The 23,628-nt window shown below is 41.5% G+C and overlaps 1 protein-coding gene across 2 annotated transcripts in view; it reads left to right on the top strand.

Moving 5' to 3' along the window:
• TRIM9 (tripartite motif containing 9) overlaps positions 1-23,628 on the top strand; it is a 115,378-nt gene that overhangs the window by 79,116 nt on the left and 12,634 nt on the right. The window contains exons 5-7 of one of the 2 annotated variants that reach the window (XM_012663832.1): positions 1,013-1,166; positions 8,901-9,058; positions 11,713-11,851. In XM_012663832.1, the coding sequence (XP_012519286.1) occupies positions 1,013-1,166; positions 8,901-9,058; positions 11,713-11,851 (451 nt within the window). Of the gene's footprint in view, positions 1-1,012; positions 1,179-8,900; positions 9,059-11,712; positions 11,852-23,628 lie in introns of both variants that reach the window. The other variant, XM_012663833.1, reaches the window with a different exon arrangement.

Genomic DNA, 23,628 nt, shown 5'->3' on the forward strand with positions numbered 1-23,628 from the left:
GATTAATTTCTTTCTATTTTTAGTAGAGACAGGGTCTCGCTCTTGCTCAGGCTGGTTTCGAACTCCTGAGCTCAAACAATCCACCCGCCTCTGCCTCCCAGAGTGCTAGGATTACAGGCGTGAGCCATCGCGCCCGGCCAATAAGGAATCTTTTGTTAAGGAACATGTAGATCTCTTCTAACTCACATTCTACTAAACTGGCCAAGAATGACAGAGGGAGATTGAATATAAGACATGAGGCTGGGCTCGGTGTCTCACACCTGTAATCCTAGCACTTTGGGAGGCCGAGGCAAGAGGATTACTTGAGGCCAGGAGTTCCAAGACGTGCCTGAGCAACATAGTAAGATCCTGTCTCTACAAAAAATACAAAAATTAGCCAGGTGTGGTGGTGTATGTCTGTAGTTCCAGCTGCTCGGAAGGCTGAGGCAGGAGAATCGCTTGAGCACTGCGCTCTAGCCCAGGCAACAGAGTGAGACCTTGTCTCAAACAAAAAAGAAAAAAAAAAAAGAAATGAAAGAGCTCTAGAATACAGCTATAGTCACATGAAGATGATGTGCTTAAAATGTAAGAAATTCCATATGCAGCCTCTCTAAACTATTTTATAAAACTCGTTTCCAAATCTTGATAGGATACCCACACCTCAAATTAGAAGCTTAGAGACACTGGTTCTAATAGGAATTAACTAATCTCTAATATATCATTCTTTAAAGTTGTTGGCTTTTAGTGGATCAGTCATAAATGCATGATCAGATATCCAGGTTTGTCTATTAGATCAATTAATACGTGCTAATTATTTATAGTGCCCTCCTCCGACTCACAAAAGTGTTCAGATTTGCTGGATAAATGATGGGTCACTCTAGTCGTAACAGGGTCCCCCTCACCAGCGGCACTGAGAGAGGCAGGGTGTGAGTCCCAGGGTGGTTTGGGGGTAGCGCTCCCAGAGAGCTGAGGAGCAGTGTTGTGTTCGAGTGTGGTGTTGTATTTCTTAGGCTGTGGTCTTTGATGTGATTAGATTTCTGACGCCCTCATAAGGAGAGTGCACCTGACTGAGGATCAGTGGGGGAAAGGCACACTCACGCCCAGGATGACCACAGACTTTGACTTGAGCCTGGACAACAGCCCTCTCCTGCAATCCATTCACCAGCTCGACTTCGTGCAGGTGAAAGGTACGTGCTCGCGTCCCCTGAGTCAGAGAGCAACATCCCAAGTGGATACTGGTGCTTGAGGCAGGAGGGGTACCTCTCTGGCTAATGTTACAAAAATCTGGAGTGGCTCCTATCTTACCATATAATGAAAACATCTCCTTGTAGCTGCGAACTACCTTTCACCAAGTCAGATAAATTCAGATAAATGCAATGCTTGCCTCTTTGAGAGTCACAGATTTCACATGCTCAGCACCAGAGAATAGCTGGCATAAAAAGAGGTAGGAAGAGAGAGAACATCACTGTACATAAATAAAATCTTGGTACAGAAAGCAACCCAGAAATACTGATGTAACTCCGGGGACTCCGGAATTGAAATGACTGCTTCCACATGGATAGAGACAGTGAGCAAATGGTTGGAGCACACATCAGTGGCAATTTGAGAGAATCACGGCCGGCCTGCCAATACTGGCTAGAAAATGAGGGCCTGGACAGAAAATGAAAATTTGAAATAAACTTTAAAATTGGTTTATATGATTATGGGATATAGCAAGGTCTCTCTGAGACTTTTGGGGGGCTGAAGGGAAGTACAAGGACTTGAAGTATTTCAGGCAAAATAACTCTTTCAAAGGAAAATAACAACTCAAGCCAACCATGCAACAAAATTTTTATGTCAGTGTAAGTAATATCCATTTGAAGAATATTTCTTTTAACTTTTTGCTTTGGAATATAGATTCACAGGAAGTTAAAAATAGTAAGGAGAGGTCCTGGCTACCCTTCACCCAGTTTCCCTTGGTGGTTACATCTTGCATAGCTGCAACATAATATCAAAACCAGGAAGTTGTTACTGGCAGTTGTATGTGTAGTTCTATGCCATTAGGTCACATGTGCAGGCTCCTATAAGCACCACTGCAATCAGGATACAGATCTATTCCTTCAACACGAACATCTCCCTATACAGTCATACCCCTCCCCTCCACCACCCCAGATCTCTGAAAACCACTAATCTGTTCTCCATCTCTCTAATTTTGTCATTTTCTGATCTTTTTTAAAAACCAAAGAAATTGATTCTTTGCTCTTCACAACTCCCAATGTAAGCATCCACATAATAAATGACTCTTAGCATTCAGTGCTTTAGACATTTTGTTTCTTAAGAAAAATCTACCTTCTTCCTTTTATGAGACAAAGAGAATCATATAACCCAGCAAGTTTAGGGCTATCCACTTAAGGCTCACATAGTGCAGATAAGTTCACCCCTGTATTTGGTATATATACTTCTCTCATCCTTTTAATGGATTTTTGCTCTTTCATTTTCAATTTTCTCTTTTTTTGTTGTTTAATATGTATTGCTTTGGGAAGATGCCTTAGTCAGTTTTTGAAGTGGTGTATATATTATAAATAAATATGCTTTGTAACAGTAACAAAAATGTTTAGCATTTATTGAGCATAATTAGCATTTAGCTAACTGAACCAGATATCCTCTTAAGTGTTTTACATGTATTAATTCATTTTATTCTCACAGCCCTAGTAGTTAGCTGAAGAAACTGGGGCACAGGAAGACTGGGTTTCTTGCCTGAGCTCACAGCTAGTGAGTGGCGGGACCAGGATTCAACCTAGGGAGAGGGGCTCCAGAACCCACTCCTACAACTTCCAGTTTGTGCTGTAAAGCTAGTGCCATTTCTAAGCAGCTTCTTCAAGGAATAATTGAATTCCTCTCTTAAACTTAATAAATCTAATTTTTTTGTTGTGACAATTTTTTCTTGCTGTTTAAAATTTTTTCTTTAATACCAACGTGGTAGCCTCTAAAATAAACCCATTCCTAGTAAAATAGAGAGCCCCAGATACATTTAAATTCCCCTGGATCAGCCTCTCTCTGTCCCCAATTCTTTCAATGAGATAACGTCACTGAAAGGTATGTCACATGTAGCTTGGAGGAAAAAATATGTCACAAAAGAGTAATATAAAGGCTTTTGGTAAAAGAGGAAAAAATGCACCAACCCCATTAGCTTCAGTGAGGGAGCAGGAGGAGGGGTTAGTTAGAGGATAAAAGCCTCAGGGCTTTCAAACGCTTTAATCAGCTGTCAACACCCCCGTTTGCTGCCCCTCTGAGTCAAGTCCATCTGCTCACGGTGAAAGGCAGGCCAGTTGGCAGGATGGCAGAGACTGTGTTGGAGGGAACAGGCCCTTCCTCGGTTATGGGAACTGCAGGTTCACGTGCTCTGCATCACAGACCACATTTCTAAGGCACTGTCACTTGGCCACTTAGGACTGCACACAAAAGTCAGAGTGGACAGGCCGTTTGTCCAGTCCATTCAAGTCTGCAGGCACAGCAGAGAATGCCAAGTACTCTGAAGGCCAAAACGCGGAACAGTCTCACGGCCAAAATTCACCTGGAGCCACACAAAATCCAGAACGATTATTTATGAAGTTAATATAACAGGCCATTTGGTATGATAGTGGATTATAGTATTCCATTTTCCTTTTCTTTTTAACAGTTAATTTAATTTACTTCTGGTTATTATCATTCTGCCTAGTTCATTTATATGCTTTGCTTTGTGCTCTTTGAGTTTAATTAATTCAGTGAGAGCCCAGTCCTTTTTAGAATCTGAATGATTTTTATCTGTCAAATGCTGGTGATGGAAAGAAAAAGACAAAGGTCATGACATGATAGAACTTGATTTGTTGTAGTTAAGTTACTGGTCTCTGTAAAATCTGTTAACATATCCACAGCTGTTGCTAATAGAGCGTGAGTCTTTTCGTTTTTTAAAGATCTTCTTAATAAACTGCACTTTCACAACTTGTCAGTAAAAATATCTCAAGAAACTGCCCCTGAAAATCCACATGCAAATGGCCACAATTAAGTAGCTTTTGGAGTGGTGTTAAAGTAATCGGGCCATTGTGAAACTAATAATACATGTATTCAATATGTGTTTTCTAATTGCGCTAACTGGATTACAGTAGAAAGTTAAAATACTGTCAAAGTATGCATTTAAAATTATGACTAAAAATGGTAACTAAAATATCTCTTTACTTTTTGACTCAAATTTTAGCAAGCATCTCTCTAGTTTTGAAATCTCATCGAAGATACCTTTGTTGTTGTTGATACCAAAGAAGGTAGATCTGTTACTGGTTTCTACACATTTCCAGTCAGGCCAGCTACTGTTTAGCAAGAATGCACTGCCTAAAGTTATTCTCTTATTAGCTCAGGTTTTAGCTGGTCTGTTCTTTCTGATTCCACATTACTCCCAAACTACTGAGATCTATATGGAGAACACTGGTATTTTCTTCGTTCAAATATCCCCAAATTGTAATGACATGTTTTCTGGTTGTATTTTGATTAGAAAACCATCTCGCCCTCTTTCCAAACTATTGGGGTTTGATCTTTCCGACTTTTATAGAAAACAACATATTAACTTTTGGCTTTTATTTTTATTAGAGAGTAATAAAAACATTTTCTTTTCTTAATTTTTAGTCGTTATCCTCAACTCTTTCCCAGGTCATGGGAAGGACATTTTAAGAGTCTTTTCCTAGTTTGCCAAGGGTTCCACTGATTGGTTAAGAATAGATTTCAGATACCTACATCCTCCCAAAAAAATACTACCCCAGAATTGTCTAAGTAGACAAAGTATCCCAAGATTCGTAAGTTATGGTGCTGAAACAAAATGCCAGTGTTTTCATTCTGAACCAGGACCAACAGTAACCTAACATCCTACCACGCCTTTTTAGCCCATAGACCATTGGCTGTTAATCCCAGTAAGTGCGTCTACTCCCCAAAGGATGCATTTTTTTTTTAAGAGACAGGGTCTAGCTCTGTTGCCCAGGCTGGAGTGCAGTGACATGATCATAGCTCACTGCAGCCTCAAATTCCTAGGCTCAAGTGATCACCCCAGCCTGAGCCTCCAAGTAGCTAGCACTACAGGCATGAGCCACAGCACCCAGCCACACTTATCTTTAATGACTCATGTTGAATGTAAGAGCCCTGAGTATGCACCAAGGTCACAGGGCAAGGACAGTGTGATCTGAACAGATTCTCCTATAAATTACAGGGAAAAGCTGCCAGAGGGTTGTCAGGGATGGGATGAGCATACACACTTGCCACGTAATCTGTTCATGCATGATAGTTTGGGGGCCTGAATTGCATGTCCTCAAAACATGCATTTATCCATAACAGTGTACCAGTGACAACTTTTCAGAAATGGCTTGTAGTTCCACTAAAGTCTAAACTTGCCTCAGATGCCATTTGTATTGTTTAGCCACCATAAAGAGGAATGACAACCTACAAATGAGCCTTCAGAGAAGATGAGTCAGTAAAATTGCATTCCCAGCCGCCATAGCACTAAAGGTGAAATATGTCATTAGTATCTACCAGAAATTCTTGGGAATCTCTATCGTTCCCATTGTAAGAAACAGAAAGAAACTTTGAGAATGAGGCATGGAGACATTCCTCCGCTATATTGTCGCTAAACGTGGGACTGGAGAGGCAGTAGAATGCAAGGCCAAGGCTCCTTGAGCGTGAGCCAGGCTGTTTGATTTCAGATCCCAGTTCTGCCACTTACTAGCCATCAAACCTTTCTGTGTTTCAGTTTCCTCATCTGCAAAGTAGAGATGATAACATTACCTCACTTCTGGGGTGGTTATGCAAATTAAACGAGTTAATCCACATAAACCTCTCACCACACTGTCTGGCATTCAGTAAGCGCTCCAAACACATCACTTAGGGTTCGCATCACTTAGGGTTCACATCACTTAGAGTTCAGGTTCCCTGTTGAGGCTGGGAGCCCAGCTTCCTTTCTTGCCTGTCCTCCCCACACTGCCCTGTACTTGCACAGAGGAATTCTGGGTGGTTGTGAGTGTTCACCACCTGAAAAATTAGAGAAAAAAAATGAAACAAATAAGGAAAATGTGAGAGAGAATTTGGAATAGAGTGGCCTTAAAAATGGAAAACATTTAGAAATGCTGGTGTAAGAAGCCGCTGTTGCAAAATTTAATTCTGAACCACAGCTCCACCAGACCTCTTCGAGGAAGTCAACAAGAACAGCTGCCTGCTTGTATCTGAAAGGAGAATTTTCTGCCTCAAACTTGATTTTGCAGCCTAAAATAATGCTACATGCTAGAATTCTGATTGGTCAAGTGAAACTAGTTCTTAAGGAGACATCAAAGATGTCCCAGAATGATCATGAGAGTGTGAAGATCAAGATAGGTGTGGCAGCCCCATGGACAGGAGTTTGAATAAAATAAAATGCTCTTTCTTAGACTTCAGTCCAGGAGCTGTATGCTTTCCATTTCCAAATCATAAAAGGTAGATTAATTGAAAATACTTTAGATTTCTAGTAGACCATGTATTCTATACCTAATAAAGGGAGATAGGATAACACACCCACCATAAAAATCTATTTTTCTAAAATGTCAGCCTAAGTCTCTGCTAATGAGGCTGTAGTTTTGTCACATTTGTTTTTTATATGGAACAGCATTTTGGGGTAAATGAGGAGAAAGAAAAAATAAATCTCAGAACATGGAGAAATAGATGTAGACACATGGAGATATCTCTGGGTTAGTTCTTTCTTTCTTTCTCTCCCCAACCCCCTTATCTTTTTGTTCATTTGCTTGTTTGTTTAAATCTGGGACAATGTTAAGATCCAAAGATTATTGAGAAGTTAGACTCTTTTTTTTTTATCCTTTTGGTCTTTTAAAGTGTATCCACTAAAGACTCATAAATGAAGTTCTAATGTTTTAATTACACATGACATCATGTATTTCAGTTAATCTTTTAATTATACCTGTGTCTACACAGGGAAATTTGACTTTCTTGTCAGAGACATTGTGAGCATTTGTATGATTTAAGTTGAAGCCATCTTGTGATCTTATTCTTTGATTTTGTAATTGATGAAATGTAGACTTGCCTGAAACATGAGCAAAGGGGAAAAGAAAGACTATTGTGGACCTAATGAAGTAAGAATCCAAGGAATTGTTTTAATGGGAGGCTCTAGCTAAAAAGGACAGTTAAGAACAGGTGTCCTAGGGAGTATCATTCGTGTTTCTAGAAGCCCTTTGAAGAATGGTTTGCCTAAACTTGCCATATTTTGCTTCCATAGTAAATGTTAAAAATGTATTATTTTTATCAGGAAAACAAATTTGAAACAACAGAGTAAGTCCCTAATACTTAAGATGACTTAAGTTAACCCTCCAGTTACAACTCCGGGGTGATGCCTGCTCATGAGAATCAGGAGGGGAAGTGATGTCTTCTGTCTCCTTCTCTTTCCGTCCATGCCTATAGTTTACTTACTGAACAAGGCAATGAATGTATCTCCCTTCCTCCAAATCCAGATGTTCTGGAACCTGTGAGGCTGCAGTAGCCATTATTCTCCAAGATTCCATCCAAACCCTGTATCAGTGAAACTTAAAACATGATTTCCTTTCCTAAATTGATTGCCTCCAATTAACTAGTCAGGAATTTTGATTCAATCGTATTTGATTTCATAGCTCAGACATGGTTTTATTGTAATGTCTCACAGTCTTTTCTTACGTATGAGAGAATTGGCCTGCTTCACCTTCATAGCTCTTACGTTATAGCCACTGCTTTTGTTTTCTAGGTCATCCACCATAGAACTGATTTCCTAAACCGCTGTTAAATTAAACCTCTTCCTGGTTGAGGTGACTGAAAAAAGCAGATTTAATTCAGTGCATGAGACACAAAGTCCAATTTTGGCACAGAACACCAGGTGTTCCTCAGTTAACATTTTTTCATCTAAATGTCCCTGGTTGTGGTCCAAGCTGTTCTCTCCTGTTATTGAAGCGCAAAAATAATAATAATAATAAATCAGTGTTTTGGTGCTAAAAAAAATTTTTAAACAGTTGGTAAAAACATTGTTCCCAGCTACACATATTGAGTTTGTATGTTAGGAACTGGGATTATTCTATGTCTGTGTGTCTGAAGTCTCAACTAATTTGCAATTGTAAGTAATACAAAAAAGTTTCAGTATAAAATGTGGGGAGGGGGCGTTGGGACTGGTAAGCCCACAACAGATTCTCACAGGGCCCCGAGGGTACCTTGAGCCTCCTTGTCCCAGCGCGGCCTGCCCCCTCCATTCCCAGGCTCAGAGCAGGGTGTTCTGGAGGAAGAGTACACTCGGCCTACTGCTACTTCCAAGGTGCAGCTGCCTTGAGAGAATGATGTCAGGTTCCTCAGAAGTTTTGAAAGTGAGAGAACACTTTGTGGCAGTGTCACTTGTTACCAAATTTTCAAAAATCCACTGCTATAGCTTCTCATGTGTGCAAGATCTGGAATAGAATCACTGGTCTAAAAACATGATAGAATATTAGAAATATAGTGGTTTCAGAGCTATATCTCAGAATAGGTAGTCTCTAGCTTATAAACTGGGTTTTAAATCTCAGAATAAATGTTATGATAAAATTATTAGCACAGCTTTGCCACATTATGAGTTACATAGGCTTTAGTCGGCGGGACAAACATTTCCCTTGGGGATGATGTCTCCTATCCTCCGGGAGGTGAGAACAGACCAGTTCTGTGAATGTGCCTGTCTCCCCTCCACCACCACAATTAATGTGGGAAGTGCCACTATGAGCTTAGAAAAAGGTATCACAGCAGTTCAGGAGTCAGGCCCACTCCAGTTCAGGTCCCCCGTGCACCCCAGGCTGGCTGCTTCCAACCACGTGTTTGTCGGGGGCACGTTTGTCATTCCAAGACACGGAAATATTTGCAACTCAACAGAAGCCAGGGTTACACTAATTTCTGTTTAGCTTCCTCTCCAGTCCCAGCAACCCCCATCCTACAGCTGGAGGAATGTTGCACCCACAACAACAGTGCTACACTGTCCTGGAAACAGCCACCTCTGTCCACGGTGCCCGCCGAAGGATACATTCTGGAGCTGGATGACGGCAACGGTGGTCAGTTCCGGGTCAGTAGACAACCTACTACTTGTTAACCAAAACCAAAATGCATCCCTCAGAGGACCTGCCAGTGAGTCTCAGGCCTGGCTTCCCCATCTCTCCTGGGGACAGGCCATCCTCGCAGGGCCTGCCTGCCCTTCAACTGAGGCCTGCTTTCTCCCTGTACCATCAAAGAGGGATGGAGGAGTCTCCGAAACTGTCCTGTCCTTTTTAAGGGACAGTACATGCGGTACTGCAGGTTCTGGAGGCAGACTGCCTGCATTCAAATCTGGTCTCCTCCATGGAGCTGTGTGACTGCCTACTTCTCACCTCTTTGAGCCTTCAGGTCCTCTTTCATAAAAGAGGGGGATGATAACAGTAGCATGTATCATGCCTTCTTGCTAACAGTCCATTAGATAATCTCTATAAAATTCTTAGCATGTTGCCTAGAACATAGTAAGCCTGCACTATTAGCAATTATTATTATTACCATTATTGTTTATTGCTAATAATATAATTAACCATTGTCTAAGATTTATTTCTGCAACCCACAACTTCTAATGTCTTTGACATTCCTCTTAACATGCTCTCCTGTTGTAGCTTCCCTATTCTAAGAAAATTTTCTAGTAAACGTTTCCCCAGTTCTATGGTTTTTTTCTGGGCTTTTCACCAGACAGAACTGGTACCAGCAGATTATTACCTCATCAGAGCAAGAGGGCCCTAACCCCATTGAGAAGTTCATGGTCCCCTCTAAAAGTAGGCCAGCCTTGCCTTTTGGTAAGACATGGCCATGGTGCCTACAAGTTGATGATTCGTGTGTGGCTGCCTGTCTCCGCGTGACTGCTTCTGTCTCACACACACAGCCCCATTCTCATCTAGCCTCGCCCCTCACCCCAGTCTTGCCTGGGAGCTCTGATGCCTGGAACCTTCTGGGTACTGAGGCCAATCCCTGCACTGATGAAGATGGAGCCCCCTGTCTACAAAGAGCCCCAGGCCCCTGAGGATGAGGCTACCTTCTGGCCATCAGTGGCCAAACCTGGGCCACCAGCTTTTGAGAGCAAAGCCTGTCAAGGCCTCTTTTCTTGAATGTGTTTTTGATCCTCCACTAGGTTTAAATACTTGAGAGCAGGGACCATGTCTTCTATAATTCTCAAGGACAAAGGTTCTCTCTTTTGATACAGAAGCCTTATTTACATATGTGTTGATTGCTACCTGCCAGCAGTTGCAAAGGTGCCTAGACACGGCCCCTTCTCTTCCCATTTTGAGGTCCCATGCTTCTCCTGCCTCCACACCCACATGCGTGCTGACCCCCCCTCCCCCCGTCCATCCCTCACCCAGACTTCCCTCTGAGAGCCAGGCCTGGATTTCCACCGTGGCCTAAACATTTCCATTTCTACCTCCTGAAACTGCCTTAAACTCAACATGAATCAAAACAAACCCATTATTTTCTTTCAAAACCTAGCTCCGTCTCTTCTCTCCCCCCTTAGATATCAGACGCAGAATCTTAGCACTGTCTGGCACCACCTTCCCCCTTGAGCCCCAGTAACATAAAGAAGGATCCCTTCTAGTCAACCCATGCCTCTCTCATCTGTTCCTTCTCTTATTCCACCGGCTACTGTGAGAACATAGGACCACTCCACAAAGGTCCCAGCCCAAGGGTCCATTTGCAGCTCTGTGCCTGCAGGTTTTCCTTGCCTTACTACTCAAAGCATGGTCCCCCTAGCAGCATTAGCTTCACCTGGGAAGTTGTTAAAAATGCAAAATCTCAGCTCCTACACCAGAAACCTACTGGATCAGAAACTGCATTTTAACAGGATCTTCGCGTGATTCGTGTGCTCTTAAAGTTTGAGAAGCACTAAATGAGAGGCCATGGTGTTCAGATTTTTGTTACCACTGCAGTAGTAATGAGCTGATGGGCAATCCAAGACCCCAGTCTTTTTAGTAACCCACTGGAGAGTTGTCATTTTAAGGCTGAGTTTTAAATGCACTTTATTTTTACTCATGACACCAGCATAATTTTGCAAATGTATAGCTGAAGAGGGAAGCAAATGCCTAACCTATGCTAAAGATGCGTTATGCCAGAATTTATTTTAAGTCTTTGAAATGTCATTCTTCCTCCCTTCCCTGTCCCTCCCCACCCCATACTGTAATGAAAACCTATACTCCTATGGCTTTGAGTTTAGTCTGTGTGACAGTTCCTGAAGGTATCAGTGAAGTTATAAATACAGCACAGAGACCATCCTCATTTTTTTCAAACATTTTTTACAAACCACACTGGTGCATAAAGAGCTCAGTAAGTATAATATACTGTATAAATGTGAAGTTAATATTAAGAAACATAATTCTAACCATAAGCACCCAGTTTTAACTTCTGAAGCCCTATGTGCTAATAACTACCATCCAGCAAGCTTCTGGGTCCGTGCTGAATACAAGGCACTATGCTAATCAATCTGTTCATGTAATCCTCACACCAACCTCATAAGGTGGGCATTATTATCCCCATTTTACAGATTAGGAAACTGAGGCTAAAAAAGGTAAATTAAGTGTCCCAGTATCTTGTAGGATTCAAATCCAGATCAGACTGCTATCAAAGCTCCTGCTCCTAACCGCTCAGCAATGCTGCCTCCCCTGCCCCTCACAGGGCTTCATGTTAAGCGATGGCCTCTTATTTGCTGCCCCTCAGGAAGTGTATGTGGGGAAGGAGACGATGTGCACCGTGGATGGTCTTCACTTCAACAGCACATACAACGCTCGGGTCAAGGCCTTCAACAAAACAGGAGTCAGCCCGTACAGCAAGACCCTGGTCCTCCAAACGTCCGAGGGTAAGGCCCTTCAGCAGTATCCCTCAGAGCGAGAACTGCGTGGCGTCTAAAATGGCTGGCAAGCCCGGAGGTAACCCCACCACTTCCCACATTCCTGAAGTCTTTCCATGACTCGCTCTGCATTCTGCATAGAGCCGCTCTTCCTCTCCGGCCTTTAGAGAGCCTGTGGTATGTGGATGTGAGCAAACCAAAGATTCCACATCGGCAGTTCAAATGGCTCGGGCCGTCGGCTTCCTTTGATAACGCTCTAAATAAGCTACAGTTGAAGAAGCTGAAAAATGAAGGCCTGAATGTGCCCCGGTGTGTAAGACGAATGTATATAGGCTCTAGAACAGGCTCCCATTCTCCACTAATACACATCATGTGCCATTGTTGCCCAGATGGTTCTAAATTACTTTGTGGTGCTTGCTTGTTCCTGAGGGTGGGACCTAGGTTCTTTCCAACTGTGGATTTGTATGACCGAATATGTTTCAAATGGGTGTGGGGTGCTAGAGCTCTTCCCAGAGGGCCGATCAGCCACTCCTAGCTCAGCCAGCTTGGCCCACCTCCATTTCATACCCAAAGCCCAGCCATTGGCACCAGGACTGAGACTTCCTGTGGGCACCAAACAGGAAGAGACCAGCAACTCTGCATTACCTGCCATTTTCATCTTTGCCAGTCCCTCCAGTCTGGGTTAGGCTGCCTGGGGCCACCGTACAAGGTTAATCTCTACAAAGCTTTTGCTTCTTGGCTATACTTTAAATATTTTGGTCATCAAACACAAGTAATCCTTCTCAGAAGCAAGGCTTGAATTGGATGGCCAAGTGTAACCTCCGAGGCTTTTAACATTTTCATTTTAAAAGCAAGTGCAACACATGAAAAATTAAACCTACCAAGAGGTTATTTATGGCTGGCGCGAAAGCACTTTGAGAGCTTGGGGTGTCATTTTAATCATAGAAGTCACCCCTCCTCAACAGCAGTCTCCATAATTTCCCTCTGCAAAACGAATTATGTTGATTTTGTTTAAGTTCAAGATGTTAGCTAAAAGCACTGTGGTTGGCGTTTTTCCTACTTCCCACAAACCTCAGCATATGCCAGTCACCCTAAAAATGGTTCACATGGTTAAAATCAAGCACAACTTCAAATCCCACAGCAAGGGTGAGAGGCCTGTAACTGTGAAAACAGTGCTTTGGGGAGCAGTTGTAAGTCTATGAGTGATGCTAATCGAAGAGAAGGATTTGTTCTCTAGGTCATGTTGCCCACATGACCTATTCCCATGTAGAGTACAGTGATGTGGTTGGTAGTTAGAACTTTCCCCAGAATTATCATTTTAGCAACTTCTCTCTGGGATGAACTATCAGTATGAGAGCAGTTGCCTCTTTTCCCAGAATACCCTGCTAAATGCTAAAGCCCTCTGAGAACTCTTCCTAGATGCAATGCAGAAGGCCTTTGCTGGTGATGGCCTCATTTCCCATGTGTGGACAGGTGGTCTGACTGAAGAGTGAAGTGCATGCCAGCAGAGCAGAGAGAAATTGCAGCAATGTTGCTAACACGTGTCATCAGACCTGCGGGAAAACTATTTCTATTCATAATACATCGTGGGAATCATACTATTCTGCTAAACACAGTTATTAGCATAGCAGCCTGAGCACTTACGTCTCTCGTTTCATCCTGCAGGAGGATGTAGTTTCTCAGTTTCTTTTAATGTTCACAAGATTATGGTGTCTAATTTAATAAATTACAGGATTGGAACTGCGATCCTTGGTACCACAGTCACAGAACTGGGGGTCATTTTCTAGATGAAACAAACGGAACAAGTTCTCTTCCAACAAAGAAACTGTACTGTAGAAATTAATTTCCTCCATGAATTTTATATATTGTGTACAAATATAAGGTATGTATATGAATACAAAGAAAACCTATCATCATGTAGATATCAGTATTCTCTGTTACTGCACAGAAGTGATTTTCTCATGATGAAATAAAGTTCACACACATACTTTCTCCATAACTTTGGTTTGTTCTATTTGTTTCTCCCTCATTTTAATTCATTCAAACAGTGAGACAAGATTTAGAGAGCAAGAAAAAATATAGTGAATAGTTTATTTTTTAAAAAAGAAAGCTTTGATCAATTTGTAATGATAGAGAAAGCCTATAGAATTAAATAATTATATCTTTTTTTTGTTTTTTAGAAATCAGTGGGAAAAATGCTATTAACAGAGTTTTGATACATTCACTGCATTTATACTTTATTAATCTTGTTTCCTACAGTTCCTGGAAAGGTTTGCTTTAGAGATTTTTTTTTTCTTTGCTGGTATTGGGGGTGGTGGGGTGGTTTGTTTTGGCTTTAAAAGATATTTCATATTCTTCTTAGCAAGAGTTAACCCCTTTCCAAAGTTCAAAACAAGAACTCTATATCACAGAGTGGTACAATTTCATATGCGACAGCAGGTCTAACTTGCAAGTCTAACATGCATTTAGTCTGAGGTTTAAATCACTAATCACCATACTCTGTGAACTGTCACAAAACCTTCTGCTGACCTAAAGGTAACAGGGACGGTCAAATGTCTACATTATTATGAATTCTGAGTGTTTTTTTCCCAAAAGCAAATTTATCTATCTATTTATTGGGCAGTGCTTGATATAGACTGTTGAATAGATATGCGCACCCCTGCTGTCCTGGAGTTTACAGGCTAGAAAGAGATGCAGGCCTTAGAGAAATAAACATGTAAATAGTTACATACTTAAAATCATGATAAACACTGTGAAAAAAGGGGAGAGGATCGGCAGAAAGATATAATTTTTATAGGAGAATTGGTCAGGAAAATAATGAAAAACAATTTAATTCAGTGGAAATTATAAAGAATGTGTTATTAAGAGAAAAGAAAAGGAGCAAGGTGTGGTGGCACGTGCCTGTAGTCCCCGCTACTCAGGAGGCCGAGATAGGAGGATTGCTTGAGCCCAAGAGTTCGAGACCAGTGTGGGCAACATAGAAAGACCCCATCTTTAAAAAAAGAGAGAGAGAGAGAGAGAAGGAAAGGAAAATGCGTTATTATATGAGTTCAAGTTTGGTTAGTTCCCTGAAAGCAAAGTTCCTGGGGATGTATCTATGACACCCACGCAAAAAAGGCTAGTCATAGATCTAAACTACCCTAACTTAAGAAATACAACAGTAAGCAATTAAGAATTTTAATGAAATTTTAAAATAAGGCCCCAACATTTGGTTGTGTATATCTTTAAAGTAATTCATTTAATAGCCATCATAGCTGTGCCACAGTCTTTGAAACTATCTGCAAAGGATTATCTATTGAAAACATTCTGTAACAAGGCCTCCCTAATACATGGAGTTCTGAGGGTCATGCTGTGTGTATGAGACAGAGTATACTCCTGTAAAAAAAAAAAAATTAGACAAGGCTGAGAACAGGATAGGGAATGTTCTGTTTATTTTCCTCTAGTTTCTCTCTTCCTATCTAAACAGACTGTGCCTTTTCTTTTCAATCTGGAAAGAACATGAAATAGAGCAAAGGTGTAATATTCCTGGGTTTCAGATAACATACTGAGAATATTAACTGCCTGAAAAAGAAGGTCCCTTTGACTGCCCTCAGCCCTGTCAGAGCCAGACTTGCCTCAGGCAGACTTCTCAGCTACTGCTCACCGTCCTCCAGGGAATCAGAACATGGAGGGTTGCAACCTCTACATAAAAAACACTCTATAACACAAATCCTTATGCAAAAAGATTCTTTTCCTTGAACAGATTCTTAGAAGTGAAATTACTGGACCAAAGAGGATGAACCTGTTTAAGGCCCTTGATCTGTGTTTCCAAATTGCTTTCCAAATAGATCTTTACACCAGGAACGTATGAACCCTTCCAATTTATTATATCACCTTAATTAACTACTTTTTAGAGTTTAATTTTGACAAAGAGCAGCCTTTTCTAAAAACAAAAAATATTTCTAAAACAGTTTTTTAAATTTTTATTTTCGTACAAGTAATATTCTGATTGTTTACATCTAATAACTACATGCAATAAGTTACAATGTACTGCAGGGAAAATGAACATGATCTAAAGGTGGGGCGGTGGGGGGTGAGATGTGGGGAGACTTCCCAGAGAAGGGAGAGAGATGGAGATCCAGATATGGAATAACTGTATGTAAGGCAAAAACTTCAGAAATCTGCCTTGAGCTGACCATGGACAGGAAAACTTAATCATTGAAAAACATTAATTGAGCACCTCAAGTATGTCAGGTACCAGGCTGAGCACAGCCCTTGTCCCAGAGCTTATGAGCTGCAGTTCTCCTTCCTAAACTGCATGGCACCTTATGCAAATCACCTAAAAACTATGGCACCACCTCACCTCTCTAGAACTAAGATATCCACCCTGCAATCCGGATTACCATCTTAAAACCAGGAAGTAAGAACAGTGACCTCTGATTGGCAAGAACACACACACACACACACACACACACACACACACACACACACACTGTCAAGGTGTGGAAGCTCCTGTACTGTTCTCGCAGCAGAACAGTTGGTCTCACTTAGTTCTCATTTACTTTTAGTTTACCCACAATTCCACTGAGCTCACTGACCCTTTCACTAAGACCACAGCAGACTGAAGCATCACATCAGAAGACAGAAGAGAGGAGTTGTTATAGAAGTGAGTTGAGGCTGTTGGAAGCATTGAACAAGGAAGGTAACAGGAAAAACTGAAAAAAGACCCCCCAAAAAAAAATTCAAAAGAGAGCATTCATGGCAAATGTTCCGATTAAAGAAAGTCAGAAAGCTTGAAGATGAAAGTTGCCAACTAAAAAGAAAAAAAGAATGTCAGAAAGTATATGATACATTTTAGAAAGATTCCCCTCTAAAACATTTAAGTCAGTATAGTCTCTGGAGTCCCTGGAATTCCTCTGGGTAATTGGGTATATCTCAGAGGGTTTTATGGAATCACAATATGAAATAAGTCAAAAACCTAATATGCTATTTCTCATATATATAATATAAATCCTACTTCACTTGTGTCAAGCTGCTGAGAACTTTCTTCATTGTTCATCAGAAGATTCTGTGAAAAATGACAGCAACATGAAAGCCAGGAAATGTTTCTAGGATACTAAATCCAGTGGAGGAATTATGTAAAAACTATCCATTCCATGTTTCACTAGAAGAGCCTACAGAAAAAAAGAGATTTTTTTTTTTTCTGTTCACCCTAGAACGGTTATATAGACTCCACCTCCATGCCCGTGGCTAATGTCTAAACCCCTCCCCTGTTCTGTTGCTGCAACATTCTCACATTCTAGATTAATCCTATCTATTCGTTTTCTACTGCTTCTGTAACAAATTACCACAAACTTTGTGGCTTAAAACAACACAAATTTGTCACCTTACAGTTCTCAAGGTCAGACTCTTAAATGGGTGTCACCGGGCTAACAGTAAGGTGGCAGCAGGACTGTGTTCTTTCAGGTGAGAATTTGTTTTCTTTCCTTTTCCGGCTTCTAGAAGCCACCTACATTCCTTGACTTATGACCTCTTCCTCTGTCTTAAAAGCCAGCAGCATAGCATCTTCCAGTCTCTTTCCGACTGTCCCTTCCTGCCTTTCTTTTATAAGGACCCTTGTGATTACCTTGGGCCCACTTGGACAATTCGGGAGAATCTCTTCATCTCGAGATCCTTAATTGAACCACGTCTGCAAAGTCCCTTTTGCCATGTAAGGGCCCATATTCACCAGTTCTGGGGATTAGGACATGGACATTTCTGGATGGGCCATCATCCTGTTTACCACACTCCATAAGTATTATTATTATTATGCTACTTTACACGTGGAAAAACTGAGCTTCTGAGATCTTAAGTAACATGTCAGACCCAGGACGTCAAGCCTTCCATGCCCAGCACCATCTGCTGTGACACCAACGTTAGAAAAGTGCTGTTTGCACTCGACCCAAAGGAAAGAAAGAGAAGGAAAACCATCCCAAGTCTGTCTGCTAGGTGTCTGGAAACATCTTGTCAGAATGATGCAGCTTGTGTAGCTGTCTCGTGTGCTCAGCCAGAAACCCCAGCCAGAAATAAGACTTTAGTATCTTCAAAGAGTCATGCCAGAGTTTGTGGAAAAGAATAACATTCCTGCTTTAAGAAGGAGATGTGCAAGTGGCTGTCATTTCCAGCATGATACTCAAGTCCCTCCTCATATCCTGTGTCCATTTTCACGTCTCTGTGTTTCCTCCAGCTCCCTCTCACCCCAGGTGAGCAGCTCCTCTAGAGAGGCCCTTCCCCAGTTGGTACCAGTGGATGCTCTTGGCTGGCAGTGACAGGTCGCTGCCTAGGAAACAAAGGGAAAGTCAGAGCCACATCTTTGAGGCCCTCGAAAGCCACTACCAAATGAAGTCTAGCACTCAGAGCCCTGCTTGGGCTCCATAGAGCAATTATTTGCAGAAGCTTTCCAGTCTTCCAGATCTCAACTGGGAGGAGAAGTGGGGAGAAAGTAATCAGTGATGATTAGAGGAAAGAGTGCTCTCAAGCAGCCTCAGTTAAAGGTCCTGGTAGCCATCTACCCAACACTGTTCAGGATTATCTTATCTAATGACAATACATGGGTTGGGATTCTTAAAATTATGTCTTAGAAATTGTTTTCTAAAAAGTGGGCATAGACAGTGCTATTTATAAGGATTAAAATCTCTTTTTCCCTCATTAGCCTCCCAGCATCCCACTGCCCCTTCCAGTGTGGTAGCTCCTTCTTCCAGGCATCAAAGGACACCACCCAGAAAATATTTCATGGTGCAGGCGGAGTACAGACTTACGCTTCTATTTGTCTGAATGCCAGATGGCCTCAGATGCATCTGTCCAGAGTCTCTCTGCAGATATTTCATAGGCATTTGAGTCTAGCATAAGCACTGCACTTTGAAACCCTGAAGCACTGAGACCCTCAGAAAAGTTGTAACGTTGCAAGGGAAAAAGAACCTCTCAGAAGAACAACTGCAGGGAACAACTCAGCCCACCTACTCCTGAGGCCAAAATTCCAGGGGGAACAGTCCCTAACCACCCTAGTCCACTGAACTACCCTATTTAGAGGAGAAAGATTCATCCTCAATAGAGTTCGGGGTTTGTGGATGAATTAGGTCATCTGCACAAACCTTGGTCACCCCTGAGAACACTGAGTGTGCCCCAAAGTCTATAGCACAAACCTTATCTTTTGTACATTTCCAGATCACAAAGAGCAGCCATAGCCTTGTCACCCCTAAATTTTATCCACCAGGAATTGATCCCAAGTCTCTATCCTACCCCTCCACAGCTGGTAGTGATAGCTGGTGTGTCCCTTATCCTCTCTGGACTTCAATTTGCTTATCTCTAACACTGTGAACTTAGAACAGACGACCCCTAAGTTCTTTACAATTAGTACTTTTGTGGCTTCTCTCTTCAAAATTACTGTTGAAAGCTGCTTCAGAAAATGCTATGTAAGTGGCATTAGATGTCCCCTGCCTCCCCTAAGGGTCTTAATGGGTCTTAACCTTCTGCCTATGATACTGAAAATTCGACACTAATAGAAATAGTCGATAAAGGATCCTATAAGTAAAAGTATATGATCCACTGCAGGTGTTTTTGCCATGCCTCTACTTTGCTTTTCCCGACCCAGAATATCTGGGCCTCTCCAAAATTGTTAGAAGAACATACATTTCCAGGATGAAATCCTCAAGGTAGGCAAATCATACCTGACCAAATTTGGGTAGATTTTACAAAATCCAAGGTGAGAGGCATAATGATAGGTTTCAGCACCCAGGAAAGAGAGATTCTCTGTTCCTTTTAATTTTGACACTATGCATGATATCCCAGGGAATTTCTGGAATTTTTCTATAGGACCGAATTGGATCCAGAGCCCTATTTTTGGTTCTGGGGAGTGTGTTCTGCAGTTGACACTCCGGGGAATGGGTTACTCCTTTAGAATCTTAGTGTATCCATTTGAAATGTAGGAATTTTCAGTTTTCCTGATCTTACAAATAATGCCATGGTAATCTAAATTGGAGTGGAGGGCTTGGTCGTGAAGTATGAAGCCATCCTAGGGTGGCAAGGGCTGTTTCATTCTTTTAAAAGAAGGTTTTCAAAACATTTGTTTCTCATTTCTCAACTGCAATTAATGCCACACTTAAGAAAGCTTAAAATACCACCTTTTGTTATAAATTATGTACCAGTCGAGCTTAATTGTGACTTTGGCTGCTTATTAGATCATTTAAGAAAACTCAGCCTCCTTCCTCATTCATTTCTTTGTCTCTTTTCAAATCTTCCCCAAAAAAGCAGATAATTTTACAGCTGATTTCTAGTTGAAGTGAAACTCATCTTTAACACTCCTCGTGCAATTCTTAGTGACATAGCTGGCTTTCCTGTACTCTAAAATACACCCATCTTGTTGGACCAGGTACTAGGGCTGCTTAAGTTAGGAATTTGTTCACAACCAGACAGGAGGACAACGAGAATTTCTAGCATGACACAAAGGAAGCTGGATTAGTATACACTGTCATAAGGAACCACTATAAGTTTACTTTTCCTTCTTGAATTCCAAAAATAACACCTCAAAGACTATACTTTACATTTTCAAAATATTATGCAACATCCACAGAAATCTTTAGTACTCTGTATATGGAATCAATCAAGAAATTCTACCTCTAGAAATATAAAAACCTATCAATAATGTATGACACAGATTTTCTCTAAATTAGTATTTCTCTTAACGGTTTGCCCTCCTGCCAACTTTGTGTTTCCCAACTGCTCAATTCTAATGCAATGTCTGGCACACAATAGGTGTTCAATTATTGTTAGTAATGAACAATTTAAAGAAATATATGGTGGCCCAATAGGAGTACACCACCTAAATTTTCTTATCTCCTCCTTGAACCCAAAGCCAGTCAATAATACAAGTAGTCCCCAGCCCATCTTTACTTTGGTAATTCTTGATTGCTTTTCTCAAGCAGAGGCCTCTGCCACTATCTAAACCCTGACGCCAGAATCCATCCAATCCCAAGTGGGAAGGGAAAGAAGTCCAGGAAAGAGCAAGAGGAAAATAAGGGTCATTGACAGAGTTGATGGAAAACATGTCTTGACACATTTCCGTTATGAACACAGTCCTGTCCCAGAGTCATAGTTATGCCTGGAATTAGCACCTTCAGCCACTGACATACTATTTTCCATTGCTCTTTCCTGCTAAGCTGCTTTCACTCAGCAAAGCTCTTCAACCAGACAGCCCAGTGCATATGATGAAACATGATGAGATATTAAAAATCTCTTAAGGGGCTACTTGTCTTTCTTAGTGATCTATAAGTTAAAAATTGATAATAATCATCACCCTGAGTATTAGCTGTGACCTAAACAATAGCTTTGTATCACGTATTCGATAGAAAAAAATGATAACCTCGGCCGGGCGCGGTGGCTCACGCCTGTAATCCTAGCACTCTGGGAGGCCGAGGCGGGTGGATCGCTCAAGGTCTGGAGTTCAAGACCAGCCTGAGCAAGAGCGAGATCCCGTCTCTACTAAAAATAGAAAGAAATTATTTGGACAACTAAAAATCTATATAGAAAAAATTAGCCAGGCATGGTGGTGCATGTCTGTAGTCCCAGCTACTCGGGAGGCTGAGGCAGTAGGATTGCTTGAGCCCAGGAGTGTGAGGTTGCTGTGAGCTAGGCTGACGCCAGGGCACTCACTCGAGCCAGGGCAACAGAGTGAGACTCTGTCTCAAAAAAAAAAATAATGATAACCTCATTCCTCTTTGTCTTGACTAATAGAATATTAATGGCTGAGAAGCCTTCTCCGTATCCCAATAGTTGTATTTCGAAGGGGAGATGAGGAAATGGTATGTACGTCCTTCCTGCATCCCATGAGTATAACACAGAATACACACTTGGTTAGTTTTGTGTACGTTCCATGTGAGTTAAGCATGATTTGGCTAAACCAGGAACTGGGAATACTGTTGTCAATATTGTCATATTGTTTTTGACTCATGCCTTTGGACATGTGCAGAGGGGCATGACCAGGATAGTGAAGGATTTGAAATCCATACATAAAGAAACGGTTTGAAATAGACTCTGTTTAGGTCAGAAAAGGGAAGATTTAAAATGGATTGGTGACTGGACTCAAATACTTGAAGAACTAGTGATCTGTTCCCTGTGGCCCCAGAAAGTAATGCTACAGTTGATGAGAAGAGTTCCCAACGAGGTATGTCCAGACCAATATAAGCAATAACTACAAACTAGAGGGAGCTGCCTGGAAGTCCCCAGGGGACTTCAAGGGGAAGCTTGATGATTGCTTCTCTGATGTTATTCAGATAAGTGTCTTCCCTTTAAGACTCCTGAAATCTAAAATAATATGAAGTGGCATAGATGACTTACAGGCAACTGACCACTATGTGTACATGGGGAAGGGAATAAAGGGAGAATTGCTTGTTTATTTGGGCTGGGATCAGGTGGAAAGTGTTCTCTGTCTCTCTCGTAATTCACTTGGAAAGTTCTCATGGCAAGGTAGGAATGTTTTTTTTGGTTTTGGTTTTTTTTTTCTTTTTAGGAGCTGCCTAGAGAAAATGCGGTAAGAGCCCAGCTGGTAGGGATGGGAGGATGTAGGTGGGGAAAAAAAAAACCTCAAAACCAAAAATGGAATGGTTCCATAACATGTATATGAGATGAGCTTGCCTGAGGAAAGAGTGTAGTCCAAGAGAGAGAGGAGTCAAGGGAGATTGGGTCATCAATAAACCATGGATCCACATGAAAAGACAGGAAAAACAGCAACCACTTTAGGGTCAAGTTCTTAATCCCATGAATAGCCATAGCTACCCTCAACCCCCACCCCACCAAGGGGTGCCATCACCAACTCTAAGTTCTTCTCGGTGCTGAGAATAGAAGAGGTGAGTACGACTCATGGTGGGACTGGATACACTCCGCAAGGTCTGTACCCAGTACACGTTCTTCCCTGGTTTTCAGATCACTGCCTGGGGGTTCAATACTCTGAAATTCATCTTAACATATGTGTCCTTCCCCTTAACTTTTAAAGCAACAAGTATTTTCAATATGATGAATTGTCACACTTGGTGAAAAATGCATTTCCAGGCAAATTCTTATTAATAAAAATTCTTATACTGACATAAATATAATTGTAAATGCCTTCTCTCCCTATGATAAGCCATGTCAGTTTGTGGGGGCACTGTGTTATTGTATTTCAAATCTTTCATTACACTAAAGGGCTAATTTCCCCTTAAAATGATAACATGATTTTTGGTTTATCATTTCTGAACAAATAGCCACCAGGCATGGTGGCTAATGCCTATAGTTCCAGCTACTCAGGAGGCTGAGGCAAGGAGGATCCATCTAGCCCAGGAGTTTGAGGTTACAGTGAGCTATGATGATGCCACTGCACTCTAGCCCTGGCAATAGAGCAAGATCCTCTCTCAAAATAAATAAATGAATAAAATGAAAGAAAGAAAATTTGAATGTATTATTCGTGGGAGCACAAAGTCTTAACTCCATGAATAGCAATTCCTTTTCTCTGAGATAGGGTTTGTACTTTTCTTTAAAAAAAAAAAATCTTCCCCCACAGACAAAATCTAAAGGCTGAAAAGCTAACTTCAATATTGTAAGTTCAGAAATGAAAATGAGGCTGAGTCTTGGCAGTATTAAATTAAAACTTGCCACTGCCCCTGTTCTGAGCTCTTCAAATAGGATCCTGTTCTGCACACACGCACTCCAGTTATTTTTGCTTGAATGTGCACAGAGTGGCATTTTGATAGCAGAAGGGTGTGTTCAACAAAGAAGAGCTGCTAACAGATTTAAACCAG

This window comes from Propithecus coquereli, unplaced genomic scaffold (assembly GCF_000956105.1).
Source record: "Propithecus coquereli isolate 6110/MARCELLA unplaced genomic scaffold, Pcoq_1.0 Scaffold83, whole genome shotgun sequence".
Taxonomy (NCBI): Eukaryota; Metazoa; Chordata; class Mammalia; order Primates; family Indriidae; genus Propithecus; species Propithecus coquereli.